The 17,115-nt window shown below is 40.2% G+C and overlaps 2 protein-coding genes and 1 pseudogene across 2 annotated transcripts in view; 2 read left to right on the plus strand and 1 right to left on the minus strand.

Annotated features, from left to right (window-relative positions):
• Window positions 1-492: 492 nt before the first annotated feature.
• On the minus strand, window positions 493-11,446 carry NUDCD2 (NudC domain containing 2). Its single transcript, XM_075541926.1, has 4 exons — window positions 11,217-11,446; window positions 9,256-9,304; window positions 8,487-8,638; window positions 493-4,492 (listed from the first exon to the last, which is right to left on the minus strand). Exons 1-4 carry the CDS (start codon window positions 11,403-11,405, stop codon window positions 4,409-4,411), a joined length of 474 nt encoding a protein of 157 aa, XP_075398041.1. The 5' UTR covers window positions 11,406-11,446; the 3' UTR covers window positions 493-4,408.
• Window positions 11,447-11,907: 461 nt separating this feature from the next.
• HMMR (hyaluronan mediated motility receptor) overlaps window positions 11,908-17,115 on the plus strand; it is a 35,854-nt gene continuing 30,646 nt past the window's right edge. Inside the window, exon 1 of the mRNA XM_075541927.1 lies at window positions 11,908-12,041. Within this exon, the coding sequence (XP_075398042.1) occupies window positions 11,996-12,041 (46 nt within the window). The 5' untranslated portion in view covers window positions 11,908-11,995. The remainder of the gene's footprint in view (window positions 12,042-17,115) is intronic.
• On the plus strand, window positions 15,018-15,583 carry LOC142441107 (non-histone chromosomal protein HMG-17 pseudogene; annotated as a pseudogene).

The raw sequence follows: 17,115 nt of genomic DNA on the forward strand, positions 1-17,115 counted from the left end.
GCTTACATCAAAAGCAATTAAAACCGTGTGTTAAGTCACAACAAGGATTACTGGGGGAGGCGCTGTAAATGGCTTCTTGGCACCCACCATGAAGATACACAACCCATGCACGTGGGCAGCACTGCTACCTGGAGAAACTTACCTTTGCAGTCATTTTGCTGAAAGCAGCACTAGAGACCTCTCAGGTTTGATATACTCATCATCTATAATGTTTGTTTGTTTTTTCCTCGAAAACCAGGTATTTGTATCCAGGATAAAAATCTTTTATGCAGAACCTATTGCCTCAATCTAGCTTCACTGAGAAATTAATTTCACTTACTAGAAACACAAATTGATTGAATGCTGGAAATTTGGTTTACTCCACTAATACAAGTTCAAGTTAGATTTCACACTCTAGTTTTAAGGCCTGTTTTTTGTAAAACTATCATTGCCTGTCATTTTTTAACAAAATCTCATTAAGTGCCCATACTGTGCCAAAATAAAATCTTGATAACAACAAAGTATCTGGGATCGAGTTTTGGATGTTCCATGTACATCAGGGAATGTAAGGAGGCCACAGTGTGTAAAGCATTGTAAACAGTTACTGAGACCATCCAGACTGGTTGTAACAAATTCAGATTTACTTTGGACATCATGTTACAGGTGTTTATGAGTAAATATACACTAAATAAATAAGCCAAAGAACCACAGTATCTCTTCAAATTACTTTTTGTAAACAACTTTTCCATTTCCTGTACAGCTGATAACATTTCAATATTTCAATACATCAGTGGTAATTTTCAGTTGACAGGTAACCTTAACTGCCATTTATGTTTTGGTACTAAGGGATACCTTTCAATAAAGTTACTGAAATGCACTGCTTTGTTGGGTGGTTTTGTTTTTATTTAATTATATTGGGAATTTGATAGAACTACAGTAAAGGATATCCATATTTAAATGTATTGCATGGTGGCAGAAAAAATAAAACCTATATAGTATGGCTCTTACCTAATGATGATCTTTCCAAAGGAAAGGAGCCCTGCAGAGCTGGACTGCTAAATCTCAGGGTGTATTCGAACCTACCAACCACTCAGGAGAAAGAAGAGACGGTCTTCTCCCATAAAGAATGGAGCACAGCCTGAGAAACCCTAGATAAGGTTGCTAAGAGTCAGAATAGATTTGATGGCAGTGGATTTGGGCTTTTGTTGTTATTAGTTGCTTAAAATACAATAGAGTTGTCTCATATTCATGGTAACCCCATGTGTTGCAAAGTAGAACTGGGTCATTAAACCTTAAATTCAAAACAAACTATTGATTTTTTTTACTAAGTATAAAAACAATTCAATAGAAGAAGGGTAGTATTTTCAACATATGCTTTTGAAATAGCAGTACCCGAGTTATATAAAAACATAAACATCTACCTAAACTCTACACATCTTATCTAAAAGTAAAACCAGAGCAAGCAAAAAAAGGCATGTTAGGGAAAGGGTTCTTAACTATAGTGGGGCAAATTGTGCCTCTTCAAATTAAAAAAACAAACAAACCCTGATTTGCAAAAAATACACTACAGGCTGGGGACTCAGGATATTAAAAAACTCAAGCTCACTGCCATCGAGTCATTTCTGACACATAGCAAACCTATAGGACAGGGCAGAACTGTCCCTGTGAGGTTCCAAGATTAATTTTTAACTGCAGAGTGGCTGGTGGTTCAAACTGCTGACCTTACGGTTAGCAGCCCAACTTCTAAGAGTAGGGAAAAAACCAAACTCATTGCCATCACGCCAATGCTGACTCATGGCAACCCAATAGATTAGGGTCTCCTGCCCCTGCGGCTTTCCAAGACTAATTCTTTCCTGGAATAAAAAGCTCCATCTTTCTCCCATGGGGAGCACCTGATGCTGCAAACTGAGGACCTTGTGGTTCACAGCCCAATTTATAACCACTCCACCACCAGGATTCCAGGAGTTAGGGTAGGAAGTTGCAAATTGCATCCAACAAAGGTGCATCTACAGCAGGGGCTTCTCAACCTTCCTAATGCCGTCCGTGACCCTTCAATACAGTTCCTCATGTGGTGGTGACCCCCCAGCCATAAAATTATTTTCATTGCTACTTCATTACTGTTATGAATCATTCAACCCCCAGGTTGAGAACCACTGATCTAGAGTTACACAATGAACTCATACCTCAACAGTAAGAAAATAACTTGATTTTTAAAAGTGAGTAAAAAACTTGGCATGACTTCATATGCACAAGAAAATTAGAACCAGGTTTCCCACTATTGTAGCAGTGAACTACAAATATGGAGATGAAATTAAAATGAACCTCATGGACCTGGAATGAAAGTATCAAAGTGAACTCAGTTTTAAATGTGCATACAGAAATAAATAGTGGATGTAAACATACACATTATGCATATACACCAACAGCAATGAGCAAATCTCACACAGATCTTGGCTTCTAAATACTTCTCCACTAGAGAGCCAAAGCTCCTTGCAAAAATGACTGATTCTTGAGCTAGCGACGGGAAAGCATAGTGAATCTAATTCATCAGTGTCAGAAAGTATGAAAGATGGGGTCACGTCAAAAGGGCACATATAAATGGGTTTTCATTGGTCAAATCTGGAGTAATTTTGAGAGCACCAAATTAATAATAGCTTTTACCTCACTGAATAAAATAGGTAGCATGAGAAAATACTGACATAGTAAATGAAAAATTTGATGAAAAATAACAGTACTTCAAAAATGCTTTGAACTGGTTCTTTCCAATTCAGGCAAGGCCAATGCCAAACTGGACTGGACCAGAGGTAAACTGAGTGTACTGGAACAACTGGAATGGGAAATACTAAGAGTTGACAATATCCTATAAAGTTATCTCGTCCTAGAAAACAAGGGCAGGTGCAGACTGCACATGTTCGATGTCTTGATCAGCAGTTGGAAATCACAGTGCACAGAGACGGTGTGTGTTGCTCTCCCGTTCCAGTAATAATGCAATCTCCCGAGTCACACTCCTGAAAAGGATTATTCCTCCTCGTGCAAGTCTCCCGCTCCAAGGCGCTAACCCGCAATTTTCCTTGTTCCAGTTATTCTGACACCCTCAGTTTACAAATGCAGGTGTGTCTGTTCTGCTTTCACTGTGCCAACCAGGACTGAGTCGGTTTGAAGTCCTGCTCTGAAACTATCTTCCCCCAAATCACTTACAAACAGAAAAGTACAGCTTTACACCTGGAGAAGTCTAGCAGATACCATCTAAGTAAAGCCATCAGAAAAGGGACACATTAAAATTATTAACTCATGCTGGGATGCACTAACAACACATCACATCTATAGTGCTCCTGCCAAAAAACATGAATCCCAATGATTGGAAAATATCAGAGAAACTAAAAATGAGGGATATCCTATAAAACAAGCCAATAATCTTCAAAGTGCAAGTCAGGAAAAGGAAAAAGAGGACTTCCTTCAAAGTGATGTAAAGACATCTGGCATCCAAAGGCAAGGCATGATATGATGACTGGACTCTTTTCCTGAAATGGGCATTACTGGGGCAACTGGTTAAACGTGAGTGGGGTTAAGGATCTGAGGATTAGATGGTAACATGTCAGTGTTCACTTCCTAATTACTGTGTATGTCCTGTGAGGGACACAGACACCTACATCAAAGATGATGAGGGCATTATATCATCCACTAGTCACAAGTAAGTTAAAAAGTTAAAATAAAAATTACCCTTGTAGTTTTTCTACCAATTTCAGAATGTTTAATTTAAAAACAAAAACAAGAAAGTAAATGAAATAACGTGTCATTAGACATTTCCTACCAAGATGTCAGGATGACCCAGGATCAAAATGATACAGGTGACTTAGAATCAATGACTGTAGTTTGCTTTCTGTCACTAGCAATGAATTTATAAATCTATGTCTATTTTAACATCGCAAAATAAATTTGTGAATTGTTTTGTTCCTAAATTCTTTTTCTTCAGTAAAATCATTTCCTTTATGAACTGACATAGTCAAAGGGTTACACAATTCCTATTACAAGTTTATTGAATATTATTGCTGTACCACACTTATCTAAGCAAAAACAATTTTTTTGAAAGAACCCTGCCATTTCTTGTCATCTATATCCGCATGTTTTATGATTTTTTTATATTAAAAAGACAAGTCAAATATGAAATTAGTAAAATGCAACATATAAAACTTAGTGCTAAGCAAAAACAAGGGGAAAAAGGCAATCTAATATCCATAAAAGAGTTCTCATAATTTAGATGTTTCCTATAAAAATCATATTTGAGTGCAATATTTAAAACTTTTGAAATGTACTTTGAGGTTAACTAGGCATCCAGTTTCTTCTTTCATATAATCAGTTTCTTTGATTAGGTTGGCAACATCTGCAAGGATCCATGGAATGCAGAAAATAAAAACAACGCGTATTGCAGCTATTTCTCAAGATTTGAGAAATCTGGTCCACCCTTGGAGTAGTTTCCTGAGATTTCTGCTCCACTGAAATCAAAACCAGGATTCTGAAAGACACAAAACAATAAAAATTATAATAAACTAAACCTTATAAGGAAAATATAAATAACCCCCCCAAAATTATTAAAGATGCAAATGATCAAAAAAAGAAAATCTAAATGGCCAATAAGCACATGTAACGATAACGTTTTAGACAAGTATTTAAAAATTGATGTTTTACAGTGTTGATAAGCATGGAGTGGAAAACAAATTTCATTATTAATGTGTACGCAGGCTTTACTTGAGAATATTTTTTAATACAGACTGTTTCCCAGGCAGGGTTGTAAGATATATATATATATATATATATATATATATATAACACATGTAGTCTAAAAATCTTATGAACGATCTCAATGTACTTGAAGTTAGGGAATCTGCCCAAGGTCATTTTTCTACTGAGAAACTTGGATTTGGGCAACATGTAGCCAGATCGTGATGTCTTGACTGTCAGGCTATGCTGTCATCTCAGGTTTCAGTCCTTCTTGAGTAATTTAGTCAACCAATGTTTACTGCGCTCCTACTGTGTGTGTGTGGGAGGACGGCAGGGACTGCCCACGCCTGCAATGAGTTCCAGTGCTCGGCACTCACAGGGCTCCTTCTACCAGGCCCTAGAAGGTGCTGAGTCGGCATCAACTCAATGGCAGCGATGATTGTTTTTGTTTTTTTAATCATTTTCCTGAGGGCTCGTAGAGCTCTTATCACAATCCATTGTGTCAAGCACACTTGTACATATGTTGCTATCGTCATTTTCATACTTTCTTTCTACTTGAGCCCTTGATGTCAGCTCATTTTCCCCCTCCCCTAATCTCTCTCCCTTATGAACCCTTGATAATTTAAAAATTATTTTTCATGTCTTATACCGACTGCTGTCTCCCCTTACCCATTTTTCTGTTCTGTCTCCCATGGAGGGGGTTATATGTAGATCATTGTAATTGGTTCCCCTACCTTACCCTGACCCTCCTGGTATCGCTGCTATTCTCATTACTTATTGGTCCCGACGGCTTTAATCTGTCCTGGATTCCCTGTGTTTCCAGCTCTTTTCTATAGCACTGTACATGCTCTGGTCTAGCCGGATTTGGAAGGTAGAAATGTGGTCATGATAAGGGGGGCCGGGGGGGGGTGAAGCCTTAAAGAAATAGAGGAAAGTTGTATGTTTCACTGGTGCTATACTTCACCCTGACTGGCTTGTCTCTTCCTTGTGACCCTTCTGTAAGGGGATGGATGCCCAATTGTCTACAGATGGGCTTTGGGTCTCCACTCCACACTCCCCACTCATTCACATTAACATGATTTTTTTGGTTCTGGGTCTTTGATGCCTGATACGTTATCGCATCGACATCTCATGGTCACACAGGCTGGTGTGCTTCTTCCATGTGAGCTTTGTAGCTTCTCCGTTAGATGGCCACCTGTTTATATTCAAGGCTTTAAGACCCAGCTGGGCACCCTCAGCATTCTTCACATTGGCTTATGCACCCATTTTGTCTTCAGTGACCCTATTGGGAAAGTGAGCATCACAGAATGCTGGGTTATTAGAACAAAATGTTCTTGCGTTGAGGGAGTACTTGAGAAAGAAGCCCAATGTCCATCTGCTTGCTACCTTAATACTTAACATCTAAATATATGTACATAGATCTACTTCCCCATCATCATCATATATACATTTACATATGTATATGCCTGTATTTAGACCTCTATAAATGTCCTTTGCCTCCTAGCTCTTTCCTCTACTTCCTTTTACTTTCCTCTTGTCCACTATCAGGTTCAGCCTTCATTCAGGCTTCAGTAATTCCTCTCTGCTATATCGCCCTTGATCAAGCTCAAGGCACTCACAATTCTAATCAGGAAACAAAAATCCCTGCTCTCATACTATAAATCTTTACAGGAGCAGACAGACTCATCTTTCATGGGAGTAACAAGAACATCGTAGCATTAAAAAACAATGAAACATAAACTATCCAGTTCAAGGGTCATCAAACTTTTTTTAAAATAAAAGAACCAGGTATTAAGTATTTTAGGTTTTGAGCGGCATTTTGTGAAAACAGCCATAGACAATACAGAAGAGGATGAGCATAGCTGTGTTCCAGGAAAGCTTTATTTCACAAGGGGCGGGGGGGGGGTCATAAGAAATGGGGAAAAGATTCTAGTATTAAACAGAATGATCAGATAAGATTCAGTGAACAATGAATTGCAAGTAATGAACATGCTAGCCAATCAGAAGGAAAGAAATGGTCTGGTTGTTTCAGGAACAGCAAACAGACCTGCCTTGTCTGGAAGGCTAAAGTAGAATGCTGAGGAACAGCAATAGGAGAGAAAAACTGCTTGTGTTTTACTAGAATGAATGGGGAACGAATCTCAGAGTTCTGAATAGTGAAGTGATCTGGCTTTAAAAGATAAAGTATTTTCCAATTGCTTTGTTTAGAATATAGCTAGGTAACGTAGGGGTGAGGAGATCTAGGAGGATCCCTGGTGGTGATGTGGGTTAATATGCATTGGGGTGCTAATCGAACTGTTGGCAGGCTGGTGGTTCAAAACCACCAGCTGCTTCACTCCCAAGAAAGATGAGTCTGTCTGCTCCTGTACAGAGTGATAGTCTTTGAAAGCCTACACAGAGACACTGAGTCTAAGCACTTAGATAAGTGTGGCAGCAGTGTTGCTCGTGAGAAGTGGCAACATTCTGGGTAAATGTGGGATTTAGTGCCAGCATGATTTCCTAAAAAAACTGAATGGGTTTGACAGAAAAACAGGAATCAAGGATGATTCCCAAGTTCTTTTTGGCCTGAGAAAATAGTTTCCATCAAGTAAGATACTGATGGCAAGAGATAGAACATATTTTAGAAGGGATTGATAAAGTTCACTTTAGACATGTTGAGATATACTTGGGATCCAGTCGAGATGCTGACTAGACAATTTGCATTTGGGTCCAAAGCTGAGAGGAAAAGATCAAGCTAGAGACATATATTTGGGAAATAGCAGCACACACATGAAAATTATTCACTGAAACTTATAGATATCGGTCTTGTGGGAACATTTGAACGGTTTCACAAAAAGGAAAGTACAAGTCTGGCTTGAAATAGAGAAAAGCAAATCTAAATTCTATAAAAGAGTATAAATAGTTAAATTCTTAAGATACAAAATATAAAATACTTAGAAGCAGTTAAAAAGCTTTATGTATCTGTACTTACATGAAAATAGACCCAAGATGTACTATATTAAAGGAAAAGTCAAGTAAAGAATAAAAGTCAAAGAATACAGTAACCCCCTCAATTGTGTTAATAAATAAAAACAACAACATCTAAGAATGAGATAAGGGCATGGAATGCGGGGATGTTGGTAAAGGGGCCTTTCACTTTTTAGACCATATAAGACAATCATTCAATTTTTCCGTCTATTCAAGAATTACTTAGGTATACTCAATGAATAACAACTTAGCAGTACAAAAAAAGCACAGTTCATCTCAAGAGAAATTAATCATATCTATACGTAAAAACGCCAGTTACTTTTCTAAACATTTAACTTTAAAGAAACTCCTCTGAAGAATTTTTGTAACTTTTCATAACCACATTGTGTTTTCAAGGTTAGGTTCCAAAGACTATGTCATTAGACAGAAACTGGCCTGCTGGAAAAATGAATGATCACAAAATATCCAGAAACTAGAGGATGACTACATCTTTATATAACTGCCAAATTAATCATTACATGATGTTACATAATTGTCATTATCTGTCATAAGTATAATCAGTGTATAATTGTCAATTATATACATCATGTCAAGACCCAAACTGACACATAACCTTCACATCCAGGGCTGATCTTACTTCACTTGGACTTTGGCATTCACGAATACCAGATGTATGGCACTTCTGGGTAAAATAGGTGGGGTTTTTTTGTTGTTTTTTTTTTAAACTATTATTGTGAGTACAAAAGTGCCAGTAAGATAGTTAAGTGAAGAGTAAGTATAGTAGTGATTACTTTGAGTTCCTACACACTTATTTGACTCACTTCTTTCTGGAATCTCTCCAATGTAAGTTTTCTCTGCATTTGGTCTTGGACCCAAGGATCGGCTGCATATTCCGATTCTAGAAGAGAAGTCCAGCAATTTGCTGCATCTCTTTTTGTCTTTGTAAGAACAATTCGGACCATCTTTCTGTCCTCTAAACAAAAAGTAAAAATATTAGAGGTTACATACATTTTTAAAATCATTTGGTACTCAATATATAGCTGTTTTTAAATGTGTAACTTTCAACTACAGTAACTTTCAAAGCTATAAAGGAAAAGACCCCAAAATTCACTGCAATGGAGTCAATTCTAACTCACAGCGAACCTACAGTACAGGGCAGAACTCAAGAGTATTTCTGAGACTAACTCTTTATGTAAGTAGAAAGCCTCATCTTTCTCCTGAAGCTGGTAGATTTGAACTGATGACATTGTAGTTAGCAGCCCAACCCGTGTAACCACTCACCACCAGGGCTCCTTATAAAGACAAAACCAAAATCAAACTCACTGCCATGGAATCAATGCTGATTCATAGCAACCCTCTGAGTTTCCTAAACTAACTGATTATCGACCTAGAAAGCCCAGTCGTTCTCCCTAGAAGCTTCTGGTGGTTGTGAACTGCCAACCATGCAGAATATAGCCCAAACATAACCGTTACGCTACCAGGGCACCCTTATAAAGACAAAAGGTCCTTATAAAACAGGATGAAGGATACTAAGTTAAAATAAAAAATTTAAAGGGTTTCTATGAAATGAATATTACCAATTATGCTCACCCAATGTCCATGTGCCTTCATCAGCGATTGTAGAATCAAAGAGTTTGCCCTGAAAAATACATACAAAACACTAGTAAAATTAGAACATCTCACTAAATTTTATAATAAAGCTTTCAAGGTTTCAGACCTACCTGATCCACATATAATTGTTTAATTTTGTAAGAATAGGAAGAACAAATGTCATGCTATTTTACACTTATATATATGCTGTCGAAAGATTCCTCTCATCACGCGAAGCGGAGCCTACTTCACAGCACTTGGGATGCTCTGGCAAAGTGTACGCGGCGCTGTCAGAAAGATCATGGCGCCTTCCGTTCTTGAATAAGTAGAAACACTCTGGTCACTCACTAGTCAAGCGGGAAATAAACACCTAGAAATCTTTAATTTTATCACTTGAACTATCAAAAGAGATCGCCTGCTGAAATGCTGCCTTTGAAGTCAATCTTGGAAGACGGTTTCAATCTCTTATGGGTAATTAGGCATTTACTAAATGTTTTTCATAGCACATACTGCTTTAGATGTGCTACCTGGTTCCTTGTGAACTTTTTCTGAAATACTTGTTCTAAAAAAAGAAATACGTAAAATGTGTGTTTAAAAGAGAGGATGCAAACAAAAAAAAATAAAAGAGAGGATGCATAGGGTAAAATCCATTTTAATTTGCTGCTACTTGTGAAATTTACATTCTAGGAAATAAAATGAAATCAGCACAAAATGCAAAACTAATTTCAGGGGTATGTCAACTTGACCAGTGAGAACACATACCTTATTGATTTGCAAGGACATCTAAATTGCTACAGTTATTAGAATTATTAAAAGAAATTTGAACTGTAATCTTAATCCATTGTTCGGGAAACAATAAAATGCTATTCAGAAAGGCGTCTAAGCTCCAAGTTGGTGCAATGCAATTTTACCTTTCCTCTCGTACTCACTGACAACACTTCCATATACAACATTAGTAGCTGACGTATGTGCTTATCACTTGCACAAGATCACTCAATAACCCATGAGAAAACTACCAACGTACCCGCCTCTTAAGATGAAAAAAATAGCTTGGGAGACACTGAAACAGATTCTTGCCAAGCCTAGAAAATTTAAAAACCGGCAGAGGCAGATGCATCCAAGGGTCTCCTCCCTTCACCTTCAGACTACACAGTCATCAGACACCTAATCTGAGAAAGACTACCAAGTACAATTGGGCGAATTAAATGTAGCCACAAGCTTATCAAAGAAAAGGGGGGGGGCATGAATGAAAAGACATAACTGGTTTGATTGTCTTCACATCCTTCGCGTCCGTGGGGGAACCACTTCAGAAGCATGCAGAAGTTTTAGAATGTCCACCAAGAAAATAAATCACCTTATGTCATCTCTGAAATCTTACCCTGTTCTTACAGTATTAGAGTATGTACATTTGTTTTATTATATGTTGTACAACAAAGTAATTTTCTAATGAGAAACCCCAACCAAATTCACGGCTATCAAGTCCATGCCGACTCACGGCGACCCTATAGGACGGTGTAGAACTGCCCTTCCGGGGAGTAGAAAACCTGGTCTTTCTCCCTCAGCGGCTGCTTGGTTCCGCACTGCAGATCGCAGAACAGCGGGCGCAAAAGCACACCAGCGCTCCTTGATTTTCTATCGCCCGACCTATATATTAGTTGCTTTAGCACGCACCTCAGCCACATTCCCTGTTGTGCCACCAGGATCTAGTTCAGTGAAGATCAAGTGCTTTCATGAGCTAATTACTGTTCTTTACTCAGAGAAACACCTAGTCTGGTTTGAAAATAAGGGGAAAATGCGGGAGTTCCGACCAGATGAAAACCGGGCCAACGTTAGCACTCTTGTGCGGCCAGAGGCGTCGCAGGACTTGCCTAAGGCCGGTCCATTCGGGAAGAGAATAGAAGCATCGGGTTCGGGACTGAAGAGGGGCCAGGAAGACAGCACAGGGCACCACCGGCCGCTACCTTGAGAATCTCGCGGCCGCCCACGGCCAGCGCCACATGCCGGCTCTGCAGGCCGCACTGGATATCCTGGGCGCGAGTGCCCGGGGGCACTTGGACTTCAATGAACACCTCCTCCAGAGTCTGGTACCACTGACCCCACGGCGTCCCGCAAGGAACCACCCCACTGCGCTCCTCGAACGGGGCCGACATACTCCTCTCGCCGACCGGCGCCGCTCAGCCTGGCGAGCAGGGCGCAGGCGCAGAACGCCGTGCGCAGAACGCCGTGCGCAGAATCCCGCCCTGGCGTAGCTATGCCCCGCCCTCGCTGCGCAAGGGACCCGGCGTTTAGGCGTGTGTCGTTTGTCCCTCTCTATAATCATTTTGGACCAATAGAGAGAAATTGAAACTCAGAGTATTCTGCATCCCAAGAAGAGTGGGGAGAAATTAAATGGAAACGCTACATGATTGTCATAAACGCAACCCTTCAGATCTGCTGTGGTCAAATGGAGAAGTCAGAAATTGTCGGGGGGCGGGAGCGCCAGTGGAAGTTAGACTCCCATTGGCTAATAGGTTTGACTCTCGGTGCATTTCATTGGGCGAGCTAGATCGGTGTGCGCATGCTCACTTAGTGTTCCTGTGTGTGGTTGGTTTACACCAGGGATATCGTCTTCCAATTGGCGGAGGCTCTTGTGGGCAGGGAATGTGCGGGTAGTTTGAATTTGAACAGACTAGATTGAGATTACCTGCGGGTGCTTTCGCCTAAATCCTGTCATCTTCTGTTAGTGGCGTTCGTCTTCAACATGTCCTTTCCTAAAGCGCCCCTGAAACGATTCAATGACCCTTCTGGTGCGTACGGGGAAGGAGCTGGGGGACGGGAGACGCTCTTTGCTCCTGAGTTCCCCTCATCAGAGGCTGAAAGGAGACTGGGAAGGGTTGTTTGAATTGATTTATTTTCTCAAGCGTATTAAGCTTTTACTGCTTGTTATGGGCTCGCTGTGTTGAAATGTACTCCACAATAATTAACTACAACACTACATATCCTGTTCTGGTTACTAAAGATACTGCAGGGAATGAAACCAGTTCCTGCCCCTGTAAGTGAGGATTAGTCTATCAGCTGTGAGTGGTGGTGTGAAAGTAAGGCAGGCTGTGAAGGCCTCTGATGTGGGGTGCTTTGGGATATTCCATCCGGGCATAAATGAATATTGGTAAAGGCAGGTACTTGTACAATATAGCTGACCTAAAGACAGCCAGGATTGACTATTTATCCATATATTAGAGACCTGATGGTGGTGTGGCTATGAGTTGGGCCTGAGAGGTCAGCAGTTTGAAACCACCAGCCTCTTTGAGGAAGAAAGATGGGGCTTTCTACTCCCGTAAAGAGCTAGAATCTTGGAAACCCAAGGGGCAATTTTACCCTGTGCTATAGGGTCGCTATGAGTTAGCATCGACTGATGTCAGGCATCATACGAAATCTTTACTTGGGTTATCCTTTTCTTAAAGTCCTGAACAGATACTGTAAGAGATAATATTTTTTGAGTGGACTAAATGGCTGAAGTGAAGTTAAATTATTTTCCCAGTAGTACACAGACAACCCTTGGCTTAGCTGAGGTATGACTCCAGGCCACCGCCTGCCTGGCCTATGCTCTTAACTATGGCACTGGGACTGTGGCTAAGGTCTTTCTCTCATAATTTTGTTTATTTCTTGCATATACTGGTACTAATTATTGTCCTCATTTTACAGTTGGGAAAACAGGGGTCTTGTTATTATCAGTCAATAGGTGATAAAGGTGAACAGTATGTATTAGACTCTATTTGATGATCTCTTGTATCTGTAATTTCTCTCAGTTAACTTGTGAATGTGAAACGCTGTGCCCCCTCTGCTCATAAAGGAAGACCAAAGCAGCACAAGCTTACTTTCTTACATGGAAGAGTCAAGGTGTGAGGGGGCATTAAAAAGCTTGTGGGGAAAATCAAAGATAAAGGATGTAGAATTAAGTGTGGGCTCGAATTCATTCACATATCTATTGTTTAAATATGTTTCTGGTTCACTTTAGAGGCTTCATTATTTTATGATTGTCAATCCTTACCTCTGAGGTATAAGGTAAGCCTTTTGACAGTGTCATTAATTTAACCATTGGCATAGAATGTAACACGTTGTTGAGAAAAGGAAATTGTAGGATAGGCTGGCTCTGAACCGCATTACATGAATTGTCCATTTGTGCAGCTTAAATTCTTCCCTCTCTACTCCATATCCAAAACAATAAAATGATTGTTCTTGGAAGAAATGCCATACGTAACATGATTTCAGGAGTTCCCAGGTGGTATAAATAGTCAAGTGCTAGACTGTTAACTGGATGTTGGCTTGAACCCACCCAGAGGCACCACAGGATACAGGCCTGGAAGCTTCTTCTGACAACCATGTGGATTGATTCTACTCTACACGTTGGAGGTCAGCATGAGTCCTAGATAAGTGAACAGCAACCATCACCAACAACAACACTGCTTCCTGACTCTTAGCCCAGATGAGTAAACTGAATGCTCTAGGAAGATTTATCTTACTTGCCTGATTTTCAAAAACCTCAGTAAGCCCTACTCCTCACTGTAGTATATAACCAGTTTACAGGGTTTGGAAAATCTGAGCATGCTAAAATTAGTATTTTTTGTTAAGTCTATCTTTGCCATGAGAGGCTCTGATGATGTAGGGGCTCCTCAGGATCCGATCTACAAGATCAGCAGTTCTAAAGCAGCAGCCACTGGAAGAGAAAGACTACTTTCTACTCCCATAAAAAGTTATAGTCAAAAAAAAAAAAAAGTTATAGTCCTGGAAGCAGGGCAGTACAAGAATGAAGCATTCTAAAATTGATTGTGGTGATGATTGCATAACTTGTTAAATATGTTTAAACCTTGAAATGTATAGATTTTATATGTCTATAAACCAGGAAATGGAAAAAAAATATTGCTGCCTGGGAAAACTAATGGGGCAGCTCTTCTGTTTCACATGGGGTCATTATGAGTCAAAAACCAACGTAGCATTTAGATCCCTTACTTTTAGGGTGCCCAATGAAAGTTGCCCCAGAAATGCCATATACTTATTATTTTAATGCCTTGCCTGCTTCGGATGGACATGATCTTGCTTTTGTGAATGAATCTTACTGGAAAATTTCCCCTCTATCACCAGCCCCCATTGTTCCTGTAATAGTAGTGCCCCTTCACTTAAGAATTTAATCTGTACAAATTAATAATTCATGTGTGCGGTTCAGAAGCAGCCTATACTTGTGTTTCTATGCCAATAGATAAATTAATAGATAGATTAATGATACTGTCAAAAGGATTATCTTATGCCTTAGGGATGGCTGACAATCATAAAATAATGAAACCTCTAAAGTAAACCAGAAACATATGTAAGCCATAGATATGTGTGTGAATTTTAAGCCCACACTTAATTCTAGCCTCAATTTTAAAACAATTTGTTCTTAACACATGGCCCTGCTCCATATTTACCCTCCCCAAAACCGCTGAAAATATGGTTGCTACAGCAAAGTGTGGTAAAGAAAGATGGTGCCTGGCTATCAGAAAGAATAGTGTCTGGAGATTGAGAGACTTAAGTGGTGAATACTTGGTTTGCAGAAGGCTGTGAATGACAGTATAACTCCAAAGTCCATTTGCAGGGTCCCTACTTGGATTAAGCCTCTGGTGTAACCTCCCCCCCCCCCCCCCCCCCCGAACATAGTGGAGGGATGTAATCACTTTGCTTTCCAACAGCATGGTTACCTTGAAGATGGCAGATGAGGTTAGGTTAAAATGTAATAACATCAATAAACCCCCCGGAGCCCGAGCAGTGTGAAGAAGAGGCGAGAACGACCCCCGGATCGACCAGAGCCTGCGCGCCGCCGCATCCCCTCGTCCAGCGCCTGTGCCCCGCCGCCTTCGTCACCATGCCCAAGAGAAAGGCTGAAGGGGGTGCTAAGGGAGATAAAGCCAAGGTGAAGGATGAACCTGAGGAGATCAGCAAGGTTATCTGCTAAACCTGCTCCTCCAAAACCAGAGCCTAAGTCGAAAAAGGCCCCTGTGAAGAAAGGAGAGAAGGTACCTAAAGGGAAAAAGGGGAAAGCTGATGCTGGCAAGGACGGGAACAATCCTGCAGAAAATGGAGATGCCAAAACAGACCAGGCACAGAGAGCTGAAGGTGCTGGAGATGCTAAATGAAGTGTGTGCACTTTTGATAACTGTGTACTTCTGGTGACTGTACAGTTTGAAATACTATTTTTTATCAAGTTTTATAAAAATGCAGAATTTTGTTTTACTTTTTTTTTTTTAAGCTATGTTGTTAGCACACAGAACACTTCATTGTTGTCTTTTGGAAGGGGGACAAATGTCAATACGCTGTCTCCAAAGCTGGATGGAGTGAAAAACAACACTTTGCCCCGCTAGTTTTGAGAGACTCCCTCTGGGGTTCCAGGAGGAGGAGGGATTCCCTGACATGACCCACGTTCGCCACCTTGGCACACACACCTTGTGAGGGGGGAAATACAGCTGCGTTTTGACATCCTCCACCCCTTCTTCTCTTTCCCCTCTGCCTTCAGCACAGACTTGACTCCACAAACAGACACCTGTTGGGACCTGACCTCAAAACATTGACTGTTAGTTTATCGGCGATCTGGACTTTCCAGTGACACCATCCTCATGGCATCCCTCAAAAGAGCAGTGCCACCTTTGTTCAGATGGCAATTCTGCCGTGTCCATTTCATTTTCTGAACGTCAGGGTCGGCTCGTGAAAAGTTGTTAAAACAACATGCTCAATGTGAAATGTCACCCTCGCTCTAAACCTTCCCCTCTCAGAGCACCAGCTGAAGACTTCAATGGGTTTTACAGTGGCTTTCTGATTGTGGTAGTCCATTGAAGAAGGGAGTTTAAAAGTTGTTATATGCTGTTAACGGTCGTCTGCCCATGTCCTGCCTGAATACCATGATTGTTTATGAAAAGTATCTTTAATAAAGCTGGATACAATTTGGGGAAAAAAAGTAATAAGATCATTGGATGTCCCTTTTGTCCCATTTTAGATTGTTTCACAGATTAAAAAAAAAAGGAAGAGGAAATAAAGGCAGTTGAGCCTCCACTGAGTTTCCTCTTTTAAATAACTTTGCTATGGTGCAGTATGCAGTGGAAAATGGATCATTGCAGAACCGTTAGATTAAAAATCTACCTTCCTTTTGACCCATTTTAAGTTCTGGTTTTTAATATCTCCCACTTTTCAGTTGAGGTGCTTCTCTGGTTTGTTGCTTATTTTGTATGTTTTCCAGTATATGACGTCTAGGATAGGTCAATCTACAAAGACAGTAACTGGATTAATGGCTTCTTTGGAGTGTGGGAGGCGGCTGGAGGGAAATGGGGAGCGGTAGCGATGCGTACAAGAAAGAAGAGAAGGTTCTAGAAACGATTGTGGTGATAATTGTACAACTCCTTTTGAGCTGCTCAAACTGTTCAAGTGTATGGTATGTGAACTAAATGTCAATAAAACTGTTTTAAAAAATCAACCTGACAGCCAGCACCTAGCAATACGACAGCAAGTGTGTATTTTTTATACTTCTACATCATTGAAACGTTTCACAAAATTATGCTGAAAGTTGCTAACACTGATGTGTGTGTGTGTGTGTGTGTGTGTGTGTGTGTGTGTGTGTAATGCTAACCAGGCATACTAATATCCCTACATGTCATTAAAAAACGTTTATGACAGCAGTTCTTGCCTTGCTTGGGATAGGGGAGGCTCCTTGCTATTTCTATTTATTTGTAAGAAAGTCCATAATAAAGTATATAACAGAGTTTTTCAGAGACTCATACAAATCTACTGGTTCCTAATCATCTAAAGCTTTATACTAAGGACATTTTTAATGGAAAGTCTTGAGGGCCTGATCTCAATTCT

Source organism: Tenrec ecaudatus, chromosome 2 (genome assembly GCF_050624435.1).
Source record: "Tenrec ecaudatus isolate mTenEca1 chromosome 2, mTenEca1.hap1, whole genome shotgun sequence".
NCBI classification, from domain to species: domain Eukaryota; kingdom Metazoa; phylum Chordata; class Mammalia; order Afrosoricida; family Tenrecidae; genus Tenrec; species Tenrec ecaudatus.

What these genes read in the sequence shown, in the direction of transcription:
- NUDCD2 (XM_075541926.1), bottom strand. Translation starts at nt 11,405, where the DNA reads ATGTCGGCCCCGTTCGAGGAGCGCAGTGGGGTGGTTCCTTGCGGGACG. An exon ending in GCGGCCGCGAGATTCTCAAG is followed by an intron (nt 9,305 to 11,216) that starts GTAGCGGCCGGT and finishes TGTATTTTTCAG; the next exon opens with GGCAAACTCTTTGATTCTAC. An exon ending in TGGAGAGATTCCAGAAAGAA is followed by an intron (nt 4,493 to 8,486) that starts GTGAGTCAAATA and finishes TGTGTCTTTCAG; the next exon opens with AATCCTGGTTTTGATTTCAG.